The sequence below is a fragment of the Kogia breviceps genome, chromosome 18 (genome assembly GCF_026419965.1).
Source record: "Kogia breviceps isolate mKogBre1 chromosome 18, mKogBre1 haplotype 1, whole genome shotgun sequence".
Taxonomy (NCBI): domain Eukaryota; kingdom Metazoa; phylum Chordata; class Mammalia; order Artiodactyla; family Physeteridae; genus Kogia; species Kogia breviceps.
The window spans coordinates 11,991,249-12,012,686 of NC_081327.1; the positions used below are offsets into that span (position 1 = coordinate 11,991,249).

General features: G+C 55.6%; 2 protein-coding genes across 4 annotated transcripts; one reads left to right on the forward strand and one right to left on the reverse strand.

The window, feature by feature from the left end:
- The first annotated feature begins 4,389 nt into the window (after positions 1-4,389).
- On the forward strand, positions 4,390-7,231 carry RPS16 (ribosomal protein S16). Its single transcript, XM_059045841.2, has 5 exons — positions 4,390-4,523; positions 4,659-4,760; positions 6,642-6,738; positions 6,841-6,888; positions 7,028-7,231. Exons 1-5 carry the CDS (start codon positions 4,476-4,478, stop codon positions 7,171-7,173), a joined length of 441 nt encoding a protein of 146 aa, XP_058901824.1. The 5' UTR covers positions 4,390-4,475; the 3' UTR covers positions 7,174-7,231.
- Positions 7,232-11,140: 3,909 nt separating this feature from the next.
- Positions 11,141-21,438, reverse strand: PLEKHG2 (pleckstrin homology and RhoGEF domain containing G2). Of its 3 annotated transcripts, none has more exons than XM_059045799.2 (19): positions 20,605-21,438; positions 19,815-19,938; positions 18,741-19,012; positions 18,562-18,662; positions 17,575-17,641; positions 17,408-17,454; positions 17,012-17,162; positions 16,549-16,686; positions 16,149-16,349; positions 15,613-15,705; positions 15,434-15,520; positions 15,042-15,075; positions 14,852-14,953; positions 14,706-14,753; positions 14,590-14,628; positions 14,403-14,419; positions 14,041-14,217; positions 13,009-13,930; positions 11,141-12,925 (listed from the first exon to the last, which is right to left on the reverse strand). In XM_059045799.2, exons 2-19 carry the CDS (start codon positions 19,915-19,917, stop codon positions 11,352-11,354), a joined length of 4,173 nt encoding a protein of 1,390 aa, XP_058901782.1. In that variant the 5' UTR covers positions 19,918-19,938; positions 20,605-21,438; the 3' UTR covers positions 11,141-11,351. The 3 variants fall into 3 exon arrangements, with proteins under 3 accessions (XP_058901782.1, XP_058901783.1, XP_066874493.1); XM_059045800.2 differs by having other exon boundaries at positions 18,741-19,009; positions 20,605-21,415; XM_067018392.1 differs by lacking the exon at positions 20,605-21,438 and having other exon boundaries at positions 19,815-20,217.

Sequence of the window (21,438 nt, forward strand, 5' to 3'; positions counted from 1 at the left end):
CATCTTGGGATGGTCAAATCGGAGTGTTATAACACCCTGGGATCGGCCTTTTCTAGCCAGAAATAAGTGCTTGCTTGAATTTAGTCCAGATCACTAACATGGTGTGCCAAGCCGTGAGGAAGCAGGGGATTGGCAAATAATAACAAATTTGCAAATAAATCGGACTTTATCTCACAGCCACTGAAACATTCCTAGGAGGTAGATCCCCCTACTTTGCAGACAAGGTAACCGAAGCTCAAAAATAAACTATGTAACTGCAAAGTGGCAGACCTAAGACTCCTTCCCAAGTTAGGTAACCCCAAAGCCCTTGTTTTCCTTAGCAATCTCCCTAAATTGACTGAAATGTGAATTTACATAGTAGTAATTATTTGTCAGAGAGATGGCAAAGACAACCAAGTATGAGGTAGAGATATGAAAAATTAACCTGATGGAGGAAAAAATAAAAGAAGGTTTTAGAACACATTGCTAAAATTTCCCACATAAGCATTGAGACATCCGGATTCAATTTACAGAAATTTAATATACAACTAGTTAGTTAAAAGAGAATGAGTTCCTGTTGGACTGGCAGCAGGTTCATAAGACGTGTAGTCCATGGAGTGAGTATACATCACAGGTGCATCTCTGCATAAGCATACAGCCTCCCCTCCAACCCCAAAATGAACCCAAGACAGATTGGGGTGGGGCTGCGCACACAATAGAAATGCTTCCCCGGGAATTCCCTGGCTGTCCAGTGGTTAAGACTCTGCAGGGGGCGTGGGTTCCATCCTTGGTTGGGGAACTAAGATCCCACATGCCACAGGGTGAGGCAAAAAAAAAAAAAAAAAGTTTCCCCTTCTACAAGTTTGGTTCCTTTAAACAGCAGTTCTTTAAAATAGGAGTCCACGTAAAAATGCCTATTGACACTTCTGCAGGAAGACATTCACTCCAGGAAGGAGCAGGAACTGTCATTTTCTCCCTGTGGAAAGCTCTTCTTTGATGTATCAGTGGTTCTCAACTCTCAACCTGGCAGCACATCAGAATAGTTGAGAAGATAAGAGAGAGAGATGTATAATAGCCCCAAACTGGAGACAACCCAATGTCCATCATGAGGACAGTGGATAAACAAGTTGCAGTACATACATGCAATGGAATAATAACAAGCTATTGATACACATATGAATGAATCTGAAAAACATTAGCTGAGTGGAAGAAGCCAGACACTAGGATATGTACAGTATTATTCCATTCATATGAAATTCTAGAGCAGGCGAAACTAATCCATACAAACAGAAAGCAGATTAGTGGGTGTCTAGGACTAGAGATGGAGACTGATTGGGAAGAGGCATAAAGGAATGCTTTGGGGTGATGGAAATGTGGTAGTATATATCCATTCGTCAGAACTCATTGAAATATACGCTTAAAATGTATGTAGGGGCTTCCCTGGTGGTGCAGTGGTTAAGAATCCACCTGCCAATGCAGGGGACACAGGTTTAAGCCCTGGTCTGGGAAGATCCCACATGCCACAGAGCAACTAAGCCCATGCGCCACAACTACTGAGCCTGCGCTCTAGAGCCCGCGAGCCACAACTACTGAGCCCGCGTGCAACAACTACCGAAGCCTGCATGCCTGGAGCCCGTGCTCCGCAACAAGAGGAGCCAAAGCAATGAGAAGCCCGCGCACCGCAACGAAGAGTAGCCCCAGCTCCCTGCAACTAGAGAGAGCCTGCGCGCAACAATGAAGACACAACGCAGCCGTATACATTTGTCAAGGCTGGGGTGGGTCAGGAGCTGGACAGCCAGAATACCAGCCTGCCTGTCTCCTGGCCTTAACATGTGTGTGTTCTGAGCCTAGTGGATTCTCCCTAAACTTCCAACTTCAGTAAGGAGCTAATGAGATACTCACCAAAAGATCATCTGCGGTGTAAAGAGTGCCATCATTTTTGCTTCCCTACAATGGCGGGGTAGGGAGTAAAATCAGATCTTGGGGGGTGGGGAGAGACTGACCCTTCCTCAAACATGCCCCCCACCCACTCCCTAACTAGCCTGCCCCTGTCTGCTGGCTCTTTCCTCCCTCCTCACCAGCAACTTCATGATGGCAGTGAGGAAATAGAAAGTCTCCTTTGGGCAGAAGGGTGGCCCTAGGCCTCCCAAGGGCAGCACCAGCAGGAGGATGTTCCAGAGAGGCCACATAGGCACCCTGCCCACCCCCAGACTTTCTCTGGTTCCGGCCTGGGGTCCTGGAAACAAGAGGTACAGAGAGTGGGAGCAAGTTAGAAAACTGGAATAGGTGAGGGGAGTTGCCCCCTTTCCCTCCCTTCCAGCTTTACTCAATCCACAGATACCCAGGAAATGTACTCCAAGAGGCTGGGGGAGATGGTGACCCTAGAATAGGGAGGACCTAGGTCAGGGGACTCCCAGACCCCCTTCTTTCCCCCCCACCCAAGATACCAGACTTAGCAAGGCTATGAGGATAACCGTGGAGAGACTGGAGAGTTTGGAAGCTTCCCCTGCCCCCCAAACAGGCCCATAAGGCATTACAGAGTGTGTGAAAGTGTGTGCATTCTGTGGCCTGTCTTCTCATTGGAAAATACCAGTGTTAGGCTTTATCTGTGTCTGCAGGTGCATATTTAGGAGTCTCTGCTCTGCTTTCTACTTCTATTTCTGTTGAAAGTGTCTTGGAATCTTCGAAAGTCTTTAAGACTGATTCGAAAGTCTTCTTTCTCTGAGGGTTGGCCTCTCTGCCTCTGGATCTCTGTCACTTGTGTCTCCTGGCTCTATCTCTGACTGACCTGGTGTTTCTCTTCTTTTTCCTCTCCTCTGTTGGTCCCGTCTTTGCCTTCTCCTCCATGTGTGCCTGTCTCTCTCTTGTGCTGTGTATCTGTCCGTGGGTCCTCCAAGGCAGCCTCTGGGTCTTCCCTTCCTCTCTCCCTGGGCCCTGGCTCCTCTCCCTCTCTCACCCTTCAGGAGCTGGACTCGGAGCTGCAGGATCCTCCCTCCGGCCCCCGACCTGCCCACCAGTCTCCACCCTGTATTGGGCCCTCCAGGAGCAGGTGAGCCACCGCACCCCTTTGCACCTTGGACTCCAGACCCAGTGCTGCCAGAGAAACTGAGGCAACGGTGGGCTCCCTGCAGCCCTGAGAGGAAGCTCTGGGCTAGGAAGGGAGCATCCTGAGTGGTGGGGAGCCAGGGAGCTACCCAAACCTGAGGTTCCTCATATGGGCTGGGGGGACTGGGGATAGAGCAGTGGTCCCCAACCTATTTGGCACCAGGGACCGTTTTCGTGGAAGACAATTTTTCCAAGGACCGGGGGTGGGGGTGAGGATGGTTTCAGGATGATTCAAGTGCATTACATTTATTGTGCACTTTATTTCTATTATTATTACATCAGCTCCACCTCAGATCACCAGGCGTTAGATCCTGAGGGTTGGGGACCCCTGGGATAGGGAATTCTGTGTGGGAGGGGCCTAGAGAGGAGGGTGATTTGGGGGGGTCTGGAGAAAGAGGGTTCTCAGATAGAGACTCTGAAGAGTAGAATTTTGGAGGGTCTCCAAGGAGTGGGGGATTCTCGTGGGGAGGCAAATTTCAGGGGAGACAACTGCTGGGGAGAGGAGGCTCTGAAGGGAAACAAATTCTTGGGAAAGGTAGATTTTGAGGGAGGGGACTCTGAAAGTGATGAAGATTTTGTGAAAACGGGTTCTAGGGGGACAGTTGCGGGAAAAGCGGATTGGGGGAGAAGGAACTTCTGAAGAAGGGATTCTAGGGGTCGTGGGTCTGAGGAGAGAAAGATTCTGGGGAGAATTACGGCGGGGGGTAAAGGGCCCTGAGTGGAGGGAGATTCAGGGAAAGAGGGAGTCTAGTGTGAGGATTCTGAGGAGGGGGATTTGGGAGAAGACCTCTTAGAAGAATTCTGGCAGGAGGAGACTCTTAAAGAAAGGAAGTTCTGGTGAAAGCCAGATTCTGGGGTAGGGGGCTCTAAGAGGAAAAGGATTCTGGGGGGACTCTCCACGGAGGTGGGTTCTAGGACGTAGGGGGAGTCTGAATCCTGCCAGATTTCTCGGAAGGGAACTCTAAAGGGGAAGAAGATTGCGTGTCGATGATGAAGCAGTAACACAAACCTCCTGCGAACAGGGTGATGATAATCAGTTGCGTATGGGAGCGGAGGGAGGTTATTAAAGAGCCTAAATGCAAATGAGAACTGGGGGTGACCAATGAAGACCAAGGATGTGAATTACGGCTTCTCCTCACCCTTCTCTGTCAGCCCCCGACGCCCTTCAAGCCCCGCCCCTTCCGCTCCAGGGTCCCGCCCCCTCCGCTCTCTGGACCCACCTTCCCGCCGCCAATCCAAAGCCCCGCCCACGAGCCGTAAAGCACCCTCCTGTCGTGAACGTGAGCACAACGCGCCTGCGCAGACCCTGAAAAGCAGCCAGGGTGACCCAGCGTTTTCCTTTTCCGGTTGCGGCGCCGCGCGGTGAGGAGCTCTTGTGAACACCCGCAGCTATGCCGTCCAAGGGCCCTCTGCAGTCGGTGCAGGTCTTCGGACGCAAGGTGAGCCGGGCTCCCGATTAGAGGCGAGGGGAGGCCTGGGTCGGGGAGAAGCTTGTGGGCAGGGGCCTGGGGTCGACTTGGGAGCCGGGGCCTGGAGCTCACGTGGTTCCGTTGTTTTCCCTTTGCTTTCTACAGAAGACGGCCACGGCCGTGGCGCACTGCAAACGAGGTAACGGCCTCATTAAGGTGAACGGGCGACCCCTGGAGATGATCGAACCTCGCACGCTGCAGTACAAGGTACCGGAATTGAGGATGGTTGTTTGGGTTGAGTGGAGGGATCTGGAGATGGAGATGTTGGAATAAGTGGGTTTCGTCGATCTTGGAAGCTGAAGGGTCTGGTGTCAACAATGGGACGTTTAGAAGCTGAGTAGGGGACAGAAAAATGGGGTATTTGTCGGTGAATGGTGTTGGGGGTTCAGGCGATGTTATAAAAGCTTGAATTGAGAGTGAAAACGTGGTTGTTGAAGATTAAGCAGGTGCTTAACTGGGTTATTTGGAAGCTCACTCAGTTTTGGGGACCTGATGGCATGGAGATTACCCAAGTTTATGTGGTCTTGATTTCTTCCAGTAAGTTAATGGGGGACACAAGGTTGTTTGTATCTTAATGTTTTGACTTTTAGAGTAGTATACACTCTCTGACAGTAGGAATCAATGTTATATATATATATTTTTTTCAATGTTATATTTTTGAAAACATTGTGATTAAAATAGGGTTTGAATATTGTACATACTCAATAAGCATTATAAGAACAAGAATTTGAGTTTGTTGTGCTTGGCTGTGAAAGGAGTTCTTCCCCTCCCTGTCTGAGCCTGTTTCTTTTTTTTTTTCCCCTAAATAAAGTTTTATTGGAAGGTCTCAGTTTCTTTGGCTTAGAATGGAAAGAGATCCGAGTCTGATTTCTGCCTTTCCTAGCTGTGTGATTTGAGGCAGTAACTTACCTTTTCTGTAAAATAGGAATAATTCCTACCTTGGAGGGCTGTTGTGAGGGTAAATTGGATTCTCTTTGCGAGGTTGTTTGTGTGTGTGAGAATGCGTTTGTTAAGTCTATTGCTTTTTTTTTTTTTTTTTTTTTTTTTGCGGTACGCCGGCCTCTCACCGCTGTGGCCTCTCCCGTTGCGGAGCACAGGCTCCGGACGCGCAGGCCCAGCGGCCGTGGCCCACGGGCCCAGCCGCTCCGCGGCACGTGGGATCGCCCCGGACCGGGGCACGAACCCGCGTTCCCAGCATCGGCAGGCGGGCCCCCAACCACTGCGCCACCAGGGAATCCCAAGTCTATTGCTTTTAAAGGTGAAGAATAATATCTTCGTTGCAGGGTTAGTTAAAATTTGATAAGGTGGTGTCTTAGATTCTGTTGTATAGCAGATAATTGAGTATTGTGGCTTATTCTTACTGTCAGTTTATTCGAAGGCTTTGTGTGTGCAGCCTGTGTTGAGTGTTGGAGAGAAATCAGTGACCCTGATGGCTTCAGGGCCTGCCCTCACAGAGCTTCCAGTCCAGTGGGGGAGACACATTGGACCCCAATATCAGACACTGCTCCAAAGTAGTCAGAGCTGGTGTAGAGGAGCCCAGAGAAGGTTTCTGGCTCAAACCTGGGTGGAAAGGTCAGAGCAGGGTTGGGGGAGACTTGTGAGCTGAGGCCTGAAGTAGGTAAAACAAAGTAGGGTTATAGCACAGTTGTAATTTTTCTGGAAATCTCTGAGGCTCAAAGGGAGGGCACAGAGCTCAGGTGGGGAAAGCATGTGACATAGCTTAGGAGTGGCTTTTCACTGTTTGGGGCATCCTTGGTGGCTGCAGAGGTTTTCCTTAGTGTTGGGCTAAAGTGCCAGCATTCCAAGAATCAGTCTTAAAGATAGGTAATCTGATGTCCAGAGGGAAACACAGAGGAGGGAGCCCAGCTCAAATTTCAGGTTGCCTTCAGCAGTCTCTTCTGTCTTGGAAACCTCCCTGCTCTGCTGGCTGTGCAGTGCCTTGAGTAACAGCCCAACCCTCGTCCACTAATACTTTGAGGCCAGTGGTGGCTGAAGCTACTTGGAGAGAGCTGTGGAGGAATGTCCAGTGAGGTGGCTTGGCTGCCCAGGTTGTGATCTAAAATCCTGTCATGCTTCCTGTTGCTCTAGCTACTGGAACCTGTTCTGCTTCTGGGCAAAGAGCGATTTGCTGGTGTTGACATCCGTGTCCGAGTGAAGGGTGGTGGTCACGTAGCTCAGATTTACGGTGAGTCCCAGGAATTGGGCACAGGGCTGGAAGGTGGGTCCTACACTTGGGTGTTCCTAAAGCTGATGTACCTTTTTTGTGTGTGTGTTTTCTTTCTCACAGCAATCCGCCAGTCCATCTCCAAAGCCTTGGTGGCCTATTACCAGAAATGTGAGTGAGGGTGGGTCCTTCCCATCAGGTGGGTGGGGGCAGGTCAAGGTCTAGCTCTGGCACTCTTTGCATTTAGTCACAAAGAGCAGGAGGATACTTCCTGTCATATCTAAATCTTCACCCATACTTTAATCCCCAGACGTGGATGAAGCTTCCAAGAAGGAGATCAAAGACATCCTCATCCAGTATGACCGGACGCTGCTGGTAGCTGATCCCCGTCGCTGCGAATCCAAAAAGTTTGGAGGTCCTGGTGCCCGTGCTCGCTACCAGAAATCCTACCGATAAGCCCATCGTAAAGATCAGGGTTCACCTTTATAATAAAAATGTTATGGGGTTTAAGGTTTCAAGGACTATGCTGTGGCCTTCTGTGGTGGTCTTTGTCTAAAAGGAGTGCAAGAGATGCCCCAGAAGCCTTTCTAGAGGCTACCACTCGGGGTAAGGAGATGGGTTGGGTTGGAGAGGCTGGTGGGAGCAGACCTGGTCTCAGTTTCTGTGCACCTCCAGTAGAGTCCAGTGTGTTGGCACAGCTGAGGTGGGCGTGGTCCTAGGTCATTGGTTGTGTGGGGTATCCTTGTGAGTTTATTTTTTTTTTCCAATCTTTTTGCTGTTGTTTTATTTATTTATTTTAAAATATTTATTTATGTGGCTGTGCCGGGTCTCAGTTGCGGCATGTGGGATCTAGTTCCCTGACCAGGGATCAAACCCAGGCCCCTTGCATTGGGAATGTGGAGTCTTAGCCACTGTGCCACCAGGGAAGTCTGTTTGCTGTTTTAATGACGTGTCAGAGAAGAGCAGGGGAAATGTGTAAGATCAATAATCTTTACTACAAAGTGAGGAGGAACTGCTTGGATGCAGTCTTTAAGTCAGCAACTAAGAGCCATCCATGCCTGTGTTGGGGAAGGAATTTTTCTTAATGCCAGCCTGTAGTGTAGATAGGATTGAGATTGGGGCAGGGGGCTGCAATCACCCCATTGTGGATGGGTGCATGATTTCCCCGACTGGCCGCATCCTTCAGGATGTCAACAGTAACTCCTGAGAAAGTCTGCCACACCCCCAGTGGCCTCCTTAAAGCAGGTCCCAGTTATGCTCAGCGTGGTGACTGTTCTTACGGGCCTGGGAACATACAGGTCTGAGGACTTGTTCATCTGTTGGGTCTGCCGTGGGATGATAATAGCTGACCTAGGTGGGCTCTCAGTTGCTACCACTGGGCTGCAGAGATGATAGAGCGTTTCCATCATGGAAGAAAGTTCCGTGGGATGGCCCTCGGATATGTATAGGCAAGTGTTGTTCGTGAATTTAGTTGCCTTCAGTTTCTTTCCCCATTTTTAAAGGAAGCTAGTGAACATCATTGGGGTGGGAAGGGCATCTGTGTGCTTCCATACCAGCCTTTGCAGCCAACCTGGATACTTAAGCGATCTGCCCCCAAGTGGGCTTCCTCACTACTCCCCCTGCTGAGAGTACTGGCAGGAACATCATTACACACTTAATCAAGGAGTAGTTTCACAAATTTTCTTTATAAAAGAAGGACCTTGGGATTTACTGACTAGTTGCCCTTTGTGTATGTCTGCCCTACCAAAACCGTAGCCACATGTGGCCGCCAAGCTGGGCTGCACTGATGAGAACATTGTCACTGACAGGCAGATTCTGTGGGACAGCGCTGGTGTATAGAGAAAACATACGAATAAAGCGCTTCTTATAGATGGAGAGTGGGGTTGACTGAGCTCCAACCGGTCGCCAGGCTAAGTGTCTGCAACATCCCTGTGAGGTTGGTGACAGGCAGGTGTCTTGGTGTTAGCTGGTGAGAAAGTTAGCCTAGTGGCTAAATAACTACCTCGCCAAGTTTTGCACTGGAGCTGGAGTTAACTCGGGTTAACTGGGTTTGGCTGGCATTAACCTCAACATCCCGAGGAGGGCAGCAGTGTCCCAAAGAAGGCAGTGGACAGCTGCCCTTTCCCCTTTTCAAGCCTGTCTTAATTGCAGCTCTAAAGACAGTTTACAAAAGGCAGGCTGTAGTAGACCAGCAAGAAAGGTATTCCTGAGGAGGCGTTGGAGCTGGGGTCACAAGCAGAGGTAGGAGTCGGGCAGGCAGGAGGAATGGGATTCAGGGGCGGGGGGTGGGAGGGGCCGAGGCAGACCTAGTGCCCAGGGTTTTCCCACGGGGTCCAGAGACCCCCTTACTGAGACTCCTAGCCCCCTCCCAGAGGCACAGCTGGGGCGCACTGGAGTGGCTGAGGGGGCTTGCCTCCTTCCTCACTCCAAGCCTTGGAGTAGACAGCCTCCTGCTTCCTCCCTGCTGCCTCCTCAAATACCGGGAATTCCGGCACCGCCGGGAGCCCAGGCCAGGCTGGGAACTTTCTTTCAGCTGGGAATGTGCAGCCGGGGGCGGAAGAGGGGGGGGCCAGCCTCAGTCCTGACCTTTGTTGGGAGGCTGCAAGTGGAGCAGGTCCAGGCCAAGAAGCCGGACTCGGCCTAGGCCCTGGTGTATGGCATGGTAACCACTAACTGAAGAGCAGCCAGCAGCTAACACTTATTGAGCCAGGACTTACTCCGTTTACCCAGCTTATGACTAATCACCTGGGGCCTTTGGAGCACCAGGCTGCAAGCCCCCAGTGGGCAAGGAATTGTTCTCTTTCGCGCCCCCAGTGACAATAGCGCCTGACGCACTCAAGTAAAAACGCCGACGGGCTTGGCAGTGTGCGTGAGCCCCCGCTCTGCTCCCTCCCGCTTGTCTGGGCAAGTCCCTTATCCTCTCTGTGCCTCAGTTTCCTCATCTCTAAAGTGAGGAGTACAAATCATCCACACTTGCCTTTTAGGGATGTGAGGACTCAAAGTGAATGAGTTCAAATAAAGTGACTAATGCCTGTGGTATGCAGTTAGTACTCAGTAACGGCATTTTTTGTTGCTGCTGTTAATTGATTGTTAAAACCAGATTCTTAGGCTCCTGCCTTGGAGGTTCTCATTCCATGGGTTGGGACTAGATCCTGGGGCATCTGATTTGAACAGTGCCTCGGTGAGGCAGGTTTAAAACACATTTGGGGAGTAAGGACACGCTCACTGAAACTTTACGGTGATGCTGCGAGGCAGACGCTGCTGTCCTCATTGTACAGGTGAGGAAACCCAGGCTCGAAGGGAAGTTCACACACCAAGTACTAGAAAAGCTGGGACTTCAACTCAGCCATGATGCTGTGGTGTCTCAGAATTCCACTAAAGCGCAAGAGGTTAAGTGTTCAATAAAAGCAGCTAATGGTACCAAAGAAACTGCTTAAATTGTGCTTCTCACTGGGCATACCACTGCTGGGAGGGGGCCAGAACGGTCTTAATATAAAAGCCTTTGTCCCTAAGACCTGAATTACTTTGGGGGTGTGGGGGCATATTGAGGCACTGTAGAGGTCCCCAACTAGAGAGAGGGGGTAAAGCGATCTGATACAAGAACTGGCATACTTAGGAGGGTGGAGAGTGGTTGCCAAGAGAAATAGGGCAGATGTGGGACGCTTCTGCCAGAACCCCGAACCTGATCCGTTTTGGCGTTAGCAGGGAACTGTCTCTGAAATTTTGTAGTACCAAGACCCAGAAGAATCCAATTAAGGAGGGATGGATGGAAAGAGATTAAAATGGTTGGATGGATGGTGGCAGAGATGGTTAAATGGATGGTTGGCTTGATGGATTAGGAGATGGTTGAGTGATGAGATGTATGAATGAATGGACATAGATGGGAATATGGAGGGACGGATGAATGGAGAGGGTTGGAGAAGATGGACAGGTGGGATAATAGATGAGTGGATTGACAGAGGAACGGGTGCTAGATGGGGGGTGGGGTAGGATGATGGATGACTAGGGTAGAGAAAGTTGAATAAAGCAAGACATGGGTGAGATGATGGGTTGGAAGATGGACAGAGGCAGGTGACGGAGAGATAGCCGGGTGGATAGAACTGGCCAAGCAGATGAGAGGGATAGATGATGGTGGGACACATCAACTGGATAAACTGCTAAGGGAAAGAATTTTGAGGGATCTGCTTGGGAAAAAGCTTCTTAACTTGGCCTTCCTGGATAGGCATCAAGCAGTTCATAAATCCTCTAAAATCATACACCAAACTGTAATGGGTCCAGTCTTCAGTAATTCTCAAAGGAGTTTTGAGATTCCCCAGATTTTCAGAACGACTGATTGGTGCTGTATCAGACCTCCCCATTCATTGTCGTCTTCTGTCATCCCCCACGGCCCCCAGAATGGGGAAAGATACATAATTTCATAATGTTAATTAACAAAATATTAATGACATCCCCTTCCCCATCCCTGTTGGGTTAATCCAGGTTAAGTAATAAGGCCCATTCGCCAAAGACTCCAGGTGTTGGAAAGCTGTGGCAATTTTTAGACCTGTGCTCAGCGTCTGGACTTCCAGGTGAATTCTGAGGGTCTGTGGCATCTGGTTGAAGTCTCTGCTTTTCAAGAAGGCCGACATCCTGGCTCACACGTGGAAAGGGGCATCGGGGGCCCCCTGGGCTCTGCGAAGGCCCACCGATTCCTGGGGGGTTGCCAAGAGAGCAGGGTGGTTCAACCTGACCTGGGCCTTGGCTGGCTGTAGCCGCCCGCCACCCCCGACGTGGATGTTGACCGTGGTGGCGTAGCTGAGCCTCCTGGCTGGGGGAGCTGGGGGCTGAGGCTGGGGTGGCGGTGAAGGTGCCCGTGATGTGGGGGCGGAGGAGGACCAAGGGCCCCGGGAGGCTGGGGGAGCCTCTCCTCCAGGCCCTTGCCGCCGTGCCAGGCTCTGGCTGATGTATGAGGCTGCCAGGTATCTTGAGAGGGCAGCTGCGTTGGAGCCCAGGAGCTGCCGGGTTGCGAGTGGGGGACTGTAGGGTGGGCTCAAGTCTGAAGACTCTGACCTGGCAACGTGAGAGAACGCGTGGCCTCCTTGTTTAGACAAAACCACCGTGGTCTGGACTCGGGTGGGTAACAGGCCCTGAATGTCCCGAGGGCCTCCTCGCTCAGGCAAAGGTGGGGCAGCTGGAACATGGTCGTTGGTGAGGCCCTTCTGCTCCAACAAAGGTGTCAGTTTCTGAACCTGGAGGTCTGTGAGGCTTTGCTCCTCAAGCAGAGGCACAGCAGCTGGACCCTGGATGTCCGGGAGGCCTCCCTGCTGGGACAAAGGTGGGAGGGCTTGGACCTGGGTGTCCGTGAGGCCTTGTGGCTGCGGGAAAGGTGTGGCAGCTGGAACCTGAAAGTGTGGGAGGTCCTGGGGCAAGGACGGCAGAGTGCTGGCTGGGGTCTGATGGTCTAGGTGGCCTCCGTCTGCGGGCAAAGGTGAGGCACCCGGAACCTGAATGTCGGGGAGGTCATGTTGCAAGGGCGGTGGGGTGTCAGCTGGGACCTGAGGGTCTAGGCTGCTTCTGTGTGTAAGCAAAGGATTGACGGCTTGGCCACAGGCAGTGGCTGGGAACTGAACATCCCTAGAATCTCCTTGCTTCGTTAACGGGGTGTTGGTCGGGCTCTGGCTGTCCAGGTGGCCTTCTCGCTTGGGCGTAGGAGCGGCGGCTAAAACCGTGACGTCGGAGCAACTTCCCCGCTTAGGCAAAGCTGGGGTGATTGGAACTTGGATGTCCACGCGGCATCCTTGTTCAGGAAAAGCGGTGGTAGATGGAACCGGTATATCCACGTGGCCTCTGTGCTTGGGCAGAGTAGTGGCAGCTGGAACTTGGATTTCCGGGTGGGCTTCTTGATCGGGCAGAGTTGTAATAGCCGGCACCTGGCCGTTCGGGGGGCCTTCCTGCTTGGGCAGAGGTGTGGTGGCTGGAATCCGGATATTCCAGAGGCCTCCGTGCTCAGGCACAGGGGTAGCCGCTGGAACCTGGATGCCCAGACAGTCTTCTTGCTCAGGCAAACTTGGAACGTTTAGACCCTGGCCGTCCAGGCCGCCTCGTTGCTTAGTCACAGCTGTGGCAGCTTGAACCTGGGCAGCAGGGCTTAGGGGGACAGATTCCTGGGCACAGGTCAGCGGGAAGGCCAGCTCACATACGAGCACATGTCCAAAGGCGGGCAGGGGCCCTGTACGCAAAGAAAGGCGGATCGGGTTAGGACGGATGCCCCCCACGTGGGCTGCGCCTGCCAACCACGTACCTGGACCTCACCTGGCTCGGCCTGCTCACGGGGCAGGCAGGGCAACAGCTGCGGCTGGGCCAGAGCCCGTGGCCGGCGGCGGGGGGCGTTGGCTGACGCCCGGGTCTCAGCCCGCTGCATCTGCTGGATCCGCTCGCTGTAGAGTCGGGCCAACTCTCTCACTCGGGACGCTGACCTCTCCGAAGCTGGGGCTCCTGCCTTCCCGCTTCCGTTGCCTCCACTTAGATCTGAATCTTCCAGGATCAGCAGGGGCTCAGGGAAACCTGGCCGGGCCAGCTGCCCCTGCTCCAGAGCCTGCCAGGCGCTCCGGATTTCTGAGCAAGAGCGGAACTCCAGTTCCTCCGGGAATCCCCGATCTTGGGTGACATGGCGGGGCTGGCCATCTGGGTATGGTACTCCTTCATCCTCCTCTTGCCCTGCCCTGCTTTCTGAGGAGGGCTCCCCCAGTTTCCCAGAGCTGCTTCCAGGGAAGAGTTCTCTCCTGGCGGCTAGAGCTTCACGCGGCTCCTGCAGAGGTCCCTGGAGCCAGGAGTCGCGGGGGAGGGTGGGAGAGCTGGAAAGACTAGGAATGTCGGGGACACTAGGTATGGCTGGAAGGCAGGGCATTTCGAAAACACTGGAAATGTCAGAGAGACTGGGAAGGCGGGGCATTTGGGGAATTTCAGAAAGGCGGGGAATTTCAGGGAGGTTGGATACATCAGGATTTTTGGAAAGGCTGGGAATGTCAGGAATCTCAGCCGCACTGGAACTTTCGAGCCCCTCTAGGACGTGGAGTGGGGAAGGGCCCCGTTCATCCATATCCAGCTCTTCTTCCTCCTCTTCTGAAGAGTCCCGGCTGGGCAGGGCTTGGAATGCGAGGGTGTCACTGTCGCCTGGCACCTGGGAATCTCCGGGGAACTTGGGAATGTCATGGGGGGGTGGCTGTAGTGGGCACTGAGGAAGAAGCCAAAAGTATCAGGGTGGGTTGGACCCCCTGGACCCCCAGGCTGTTGCCTGCTCAGGCCCAGAGCCCCAAGGACACCGTGAGGGGACGGCCGGCTCACCCCTGGATCCCGGAGGCCTCTTTGGTTCAGCAGCTCCAGGATTTCTTCAGTGATTGAGGTCCCAGAGGGGTCCAGCGAGGGGGGTCCAGTGTCCTCCAGGTCCTCAGGGGGTTCAGAAGCTGGAACTGGTGGCAGAGGCTCTAAGGGCGGGTAGAGCTCCCCCTCACTGCCAGTGTGCTGTGAGGAAGGAAAGGAAGGAGGACAGGAGTCCAGGGCCCCACCCCCCTCCTCCCTCAGACAGAGGAATCCAGTCCCCAGCCCCCTCCTTCTTCAGACCCAGCACTTTGGAACCCAAGCTCCCTCCTCCCTCAGACCCAGGAGTCCAGGACCCAAAACAAACCCTGTCCCAGGATGTTTCTCACCTTGAGTCTAGGCTTAGCTGGGGATGAAGAGATGAGAAAGAGAAGAGAGTGAGATGTAAGAACGAGTGTTATTCCGTGTCCTTGATGAACTGCCCCTATCACCCCTCCCTCACGAACTCTGGGCATCCCCGGGAGCAGACAGACAGACAGACAGGGATGGACCAGGCTGGGGTGGGTGGTCCCTCACCGTTGTGTGGAAACATGACGTAAGGGTCCTTCAGGGGCTCTGGAGGGAGGACAGAGTGATGTCAGGGGCCAGGTCCCACCTGATGCCTAGTTCACTTTTAGGTGAAGGGTACTCACCAGACTGTCTGCGGCCACGGCGGGAAGTGGTGGGTCCTGGAGATGGAGCTGTGGGAGAGGCGGATCAGAACCTAGTTAGGAGCCCAGCTCCAGGCTTCTGGGGGAGGAGTGGAGGGAGGGGGAACTCAGGGTTCCATCTCTTTTACCTGTGTTCCTTCGTCCAGGGGTGAAACTTCTAGCATCTCGAGGTCGGGGAGACCCAAGTGGAGGTGTCAGGGGCTCTGGGATAGACTTACTTTTAGGAGCACCTGCAGGGAGAGATTTGGGGCTAATACTTTACTTTTTCTTACTTTTTCCTCTACTGCCACATCCTCCCAACCCAGGGCCCCAACTCACAGTGCAGGCTGTTTTCAAGGAGAACTTGTTTTGCCTGAAAGAGACAAGGATGAGGGATGAGGGGGCTGGTCCCTGAGCACCCCAGTCACGGTCCTATTAAAGGGTGCTGCTACATGTCAGGTGCCTTACATGACCGGTAATGACTAACCCTCACCGCAACCCTATGAGGTTGGTGCTATCGTGCCTCCAGGTGAGGAAACTGAAGCCAGAGAGGTTAAATTACTCGCCTACAGTCACAAAGCAGGGATGTGATGGAGCTGGGATTGAAACCCAGGCAACGTAACACTGCAATTTAACTATCGTGCACCCCCTGCGCTCAGGGTTTTTCGGTGTTGCTGGGGGAGGGGAGTCTCCAGCACCCTGAGGACCCCCCGCAGTGGCAGGAGCTGTACCTTGGCAGGGATGGAGGCGGGGTGATTCTCAAAGAAGAGGCGCTGGAGACAGTGAATCCACAGCCTCTTCTCTTCTTGGTTCTTGGCCTGGGGGTGGGGTGGGGGTGGAATGGGGAGCCAGGGGTGAGGTCTAGGGACTGGGGGGGATCCCTGCCCGCCCAGCCCCACCCTCTGCTCACCTGGAGCAGGTGCCTGTGCTTGGGAATGGTCAGATCGGACACCTTGAACCCTAGAGGGTCTCGAGGGCTCTCGCTCACACTCAGGTTGCAGCACTGGATGAGGGGCAGAGGGGAGGCAAGCTCAGATGCCTCAGACTCATCCGTGTGCCCCTCGTGTCTATCTGGGTCCCTACCCCCTAGAAAGATGTCCCCTTTCCCCCTGTCGACCCTCCCCACCAGGCTGGGGCTCAGCTCTCCCTCACCAGCCCTCCCCCCCTCATCTGGATCAAGAAGACGTGCCTGCCCATGAAGATGCTTATCTGGTGGGCAAATCCAGGTCCTCCCCCTCCAGGCCCGCACCACCCATGCATGCCACTGGCCTCACCCCTCCTTATTAAACCCTGCCCCCCGCTCCTCGGACTCAAGTAAACGTGGCCCTTTTAAGCTGGGTTGTCCCTCCTTGCGGATCCTGCCCCCAGCCTTTAGGTCTACAGGTATGCGTGTATAGAACATACCTGGCAGGTAACATTCTGGCCCTGCCCCATCCCTGAACTCACGAAGATGTGGCCCTTGTATGTGTATTCTGGTCCCCGGCGCTTGGCCACGAGCAGCATCCGTGAGAATAGAAAGAGCAGCCGTTCACCCCCTCGAAGTCGGGGGCCGCCCCCTCCGCCACCTCGGAATGCACCCTCCAGCACCAGCTCGCCAAAAGCACTGAGCTCCGGACCGGTCCAGCCACCCAGCCGCCGCTGCACCTCCTGCCGGAACCACGCCGGGTGCAGCGGGCACAGGAACACACCGGCGGGCGGTGCACGCACACCAACACAGGGGGGTTAGCAACCAGACTGCGCTGTCCCAGCCCGCCCTCCAAGGCACGGACCGACCCCCCGCAAAGGCCCTCACGCCCGCTCCACCCCCACCCCGTGCCGCCGGTCCCAGCCCTCTCCCAGGGGTCACCTGGAGGCGCGCAGCATGCTCCTGCTTGCGTTTCATGTCATTGATGTACCAGGCGACCGCTGTCATGGACACGATAGCTTCCTCCACCATCTCGCGGCCCCCGGCGTCTGGGCCCTCCACCCAGTGCTTGCCTAGCTCCTGGAGGGCAGCCACCAGGCACCCAGAGGGTGGAAGAGGAACAGAGGAAGAAAGAACGACGAGGATAAGAGAGAGAGAGAAATAAAGGCAGGGGCAGAGACAGAGAGAGACAAACAGGCAAAGACATGAAGTGAAATCAGCTGGCGCCAGCGCCCACTGCCAGCAAGACCCTGCCCCAAGCACCGGCCCAGTTTCTAGGGACCGGATGCCTCCTCCCCAGGCCTTGCCCAACTCGTCCAGGGTCCACTCTCCAGATGCTCCACCAGGTGGCCAATGGACAGGACCTTGCCCCTCCCCAAGCAGCCCCCCAGGGGCCACAGCTGACCTGCAGCAGCAGATGGTACTTGAGGATGCGCTGAACAGGCTTCAGTAGGAAGCTCTGCAGGGGCAGTGAGTGGTGGAGCTGGGCCTGGCGCTCCTGCAGCCACAGGGCTGCTGGCGGAGACACTGACAGCTCCCGGAGCAGGGCCAGGGAGCTGGGGGCACAGCACAGGTCAGGGAGACTTGCAGCTACAGTGGGCAAGGCTGGGCAGGGTCAGGGAGTGGCCAGGGTTTGGGAACCCTTGGGGGCCCGCCAGGGTCGGGGTGGGTTAGGGAGAGGGTGGACGCTGTCACGGTATGGCAGGGCTTGGAGCTGGATGGGTCGGGGTGGAGGGAGCTTGGCTGGCACATCAGCTCGTGGGTACAGCCTGGGGCCCAGCAGGGGCTCCTTGGCCCTCACCTCGGGTAGTTCATGCAGTACAACGTGTAGATGTCAAAATCCTCGCTCTGTGGGCAGCAAGGGAGTCAGGGAGACCTCAGTCCCCGACTCCCCATGACCGCCCCCACCACGCCTAGCCCAGGCCTGCTCCCCCCTTACCCAGGTCCCAGCCCAGGCCCTCGCCTCACCCTCTGCACGAAGCACTCGGCGATGCCCCCGGCACTGCTGCTGCCCTCCAGGTCCTCCAGGAGCTCGCTGTGGAGGGGAGAGGAAGGATGAGGGGCTGCCCTGCGCCCCCAGCCCCACATGGGAGGACTCCAGGAGACTGGGGCCTTGGTGGCTGCCAGGATCTCTCAAGGGATGTCATGTTCATACGAAGGGTCCTCTGATCGCGACATGGGAGACTGCAACCTGCTCAGACTCTGTCCTTGGCCAGCGTTACACTCCTCGGCCTTTACAGGGATCCATTACATCCCTGGGGCGTTTCATGGCACAACCCAGGGAGAGGGGTGTCGGGACGCTCAGAACTGTGATGATCTTAAGATCCCACTGTGACCCCGGGATCTTATCGTGACTCACAAACCTCCTGCAGTAACTTTAAGTGTAATTAGGGAATCCCCTGGTGGTCCAGTGGTTAGGACTCCGCGCTTTCGCTGCCGGGTCCGGGTTCAATCCCTGGTTGGGGAACTAAGATCCCACAAGCCAAGCAGTGCGGCAAAAAAAAAAAAAAAAAAAAAAAATTAAGTGGAATTAGGTGTCATCAAGACACTCGGTGTCATGCACCTTGGACTGAGTGGCCAACCATTCTGGTTTGTCTGGGACTGAGGGGTTTCCCAGGATGAGCTGGTCACACAAATGCTCACACTGCCATGATCCTCAGGCCCCACACAAGCCTTGGATTCATCGCGATCCCAGACCTGACACAGCGATAGCCCCATCTCGCTGCCTGGACCCATCCCGATATTTGGACCTCATCTGGGCCCTCAGGCTCCCGCCCGCCTCACTCCGCCACCACTCTTGATCCTCACTCCTCATCATGATCCCTGCCCAATGTCATGACGCCCCGTGTTCCAGCCTGGACAGGGCGCTGTGGGGTGCCAAGGTTGGGGTTAGAACACAGCCTGCCTCCCGACCCCCCGGAGCCAGCGCTGCTGCCCATCCCACCCGTCCCTGACCTGCTGAACTCGTAGATGTCCTCAATGTTGGCAAACAGCGTGCCCACCTGCTCCGCGCTCAGCCCCAGGACCCCGCCGTCCAGCAGAGGGCCCAGGTAGTCCTGTGGGAATGACTGGGGTTACAGGGGTGGAGGGGTTGGCCTGGGTCCCCACTGCACTTGGGTGCCCACCCGTCTCACCTCCACAATGCTGCGGAGGTCCCGGACATAGGCCCGCTCCGTCTCCACGATCTCACGGGCCACACGCTCCAGCCTCGAGGGTTTCGCCGAAGCTGGGGTCCCCATGGGCGACAGATGCAGGCGGATGGGGGGCCCTGGAAGGGGCTCTGGCCTGGAGGCCAAGCAGGCTGGGGTGGGCCCCGGAGCCGGGTCCCCCTCTGAGCCCACTGTGCTCAGGGATGTGGAGCTCCCAGAACCTCGGGGGGAGGCCATGGCGGGGGTTGCAGGGGCTGCTGGGGGTGTGGAAGAGGCGATCAGGGGGTCTCCCCAACTGAGTAAGTACGCTTAGCCCCCACGCTCACCCACCCCTGCTCAACAGCTCTCCCATGGGCTCCCTGCTCCCCTCACTGTGCCCTGTCCTCTCCCATCAGGGTCCTCTCTGGACTGCTGGCCTCCATTCCTTGAATCCACCTCCATGTGTCATCCTGGGAGAACTTTATTAATTGGCCTGACTCTGTCACTCCCATGAGTATAACCCCATTCCTGCCCTCAGGGTAAAGTCCAGATTCTTCAGATCCACAGGGGCCTGTGCAAGGGGGCCATTAGAGACCTTTCCAGTCAGCTCTCTTCCCGAGACACACCACTTCTTACCCTCTGGACTCCAGTCACACTCAGCTTCTTCCAGTTACTCAAATAAGCAGCCTCTTCTCACCTCTGTGCCCCCGCACATACTGTTCCCTCTGTGCAGAACACTCTTCCTTGCCTCTCTCAACTCATTCCTCCTCATCTTTCAAGTCTCAGTTTAGATGTCCCCTCCTCCAGGAAGCCTCCCTGGACCTCCGAGATTAAGTTCCCACAGCCCCCCGGGCTTTCCTCATCCCAGCCCTGACCACTCTATGCTGGGCTTCCCCTCTGGACTATCCTGGTATGGGGATGGGTCCATCTCCCAGACCAGGCCTGGAGCTCTGCGCATGCAGGGCTGGGGCTGTCTTGGTCAGCCTGTGTTGCCAGCACTGGGTCGGCCCCAGAGCGTTGCAGTGTCTTTCATGAAAGAATGAATGCCCAGCAGGCTCCACCCCTCCCTCACAGGCTCACCTGTCCGAGTCTCACACACAGCCGCACAGTCACACACTTCACCTCTGCGGCCGAGGCTAGGGCTGGGTTTGGACAGGCCCAGTCCACGGGCTCCTTCGGGCATGGCTGAGTGGCTCAGCGGCTTCTGCAGAAAGACCCCCTTCCTGGATATCAGGACCCCATAGGCCTCCCTGCCCCCCACGCTCAGAGGCTGGGGGCTGAGAATGAACAGCGTGGTCTAAATCCTGGGAGGGGGCCCTGGGAGTAACTACCGGGGGAGACAGAGGCAAAGTGATAGAAAGAGGGGAGCAAGGAGAGATAACACTGAGAAAAAGATGGAAAGGGTGAGACAAAAGAGTAAAGCGAGCGAAAGAGTCGTCCAAGCTGTGAGTCTGGTGTGTCTGGGGCCGGAGGCTCAGGGATCCTGGGAACGTTTGGGCTCTGGCTGGAGCCGAGGGCGAGGGGCAGGGCTGGGAAAAAGCCGTGGGCGGGAGGCCGCGGGGTCCCAGGGGAGGGCGGAGGAGGCTGGGGGACCGGATGCCAGGGTCCTGCAGACGGCTCCCTCCCCCGCGGAGGTCTGCGAGTTGGGGCGCTGGCCCTGAGTTCTCGACCCCCTCCAGCCAGTCCCTCCGTGATCCGCTCACGGTTCCCTCCGCCGCAGCTCCCCTGCAGCGCCTCCCCACACCCCTCTAGCCCCCAACTCCCGCCAGCTCCTCCGCTCGCCCCCCGCCGGCACGCCCCCTCATTGTTCAGCGGCAGCCGGCGCCGCCCCCTCCCCCAACCCGTCGGGGCCCCTCGCCTCCCCCCTCACCTCCCGGGGAGTCTCCAGCCCCGAACCGAGGCAGCCCAGTTCCTATTCGACCCTAGCACGGTCCCCGGGGAGGCTCAGAGCCGGGACTCCTGGGTCTCTGCAAATCAGGGGTTTGAACTTCGGGCTCTCAGGATCCGGGAACCAGAATCCGGGGTCTCTCGGAGAATGGGGTGCAGTGGTCCAAATTTCTTTGGTCCTCTAAATGGAAGATGCTGGGGGCCTCGACTCTTGAGTCTCAGATAGGGGTGCTGGGAACCCAAATTCCTGAGTCTTCTAGATGGGGCCGTGGGTTGGGGGGGCCGGATTCCTGAGTTCCCCTAACTCTAAGAGCAGGGATTAAACCACCTCCAGAAGGGAGCGCAGAGAGCCCCAAATTCCAAGGTCCTCTTGAAGTAGTTGGCGCTTCAACCCCAGACGGGCTGGAAGGGGCGCTAGGAGTCCGTATCCCAAGTTCCTCAAACCCCGGGAGTTCTAGGCTCAGCTTTCTGGGAAACTCTGAAGGGAATCTCCGGTCTGGGATCCTAAATTCTTGGAAACCGGGTGCAGGAAGCTCGGCCTCCAGGGTCGCGCGGCGCTGATGTCCCGGACTCCTAGCTCCTCCAGGAGGGGGCGCTGGGCACCTGGATATCTGGGGTCCACTAGCCTGGACGCTGGGGCCTGGGCTTCAGGGTCCCTCAGGATGCGGTGCAGTTTCGGGAGGCTGGAGTCTGCGACTGTGGACCCCTCAGGCTCCGGGATGGGTGGCGCCGGCTCAGGCGGCGGCAGCGCCACATACATCTGTGGCTGGAGAGCCCGGTCCCAGCAGCGGGGCGGGGGGCAGTCGCCTGGGGCTTC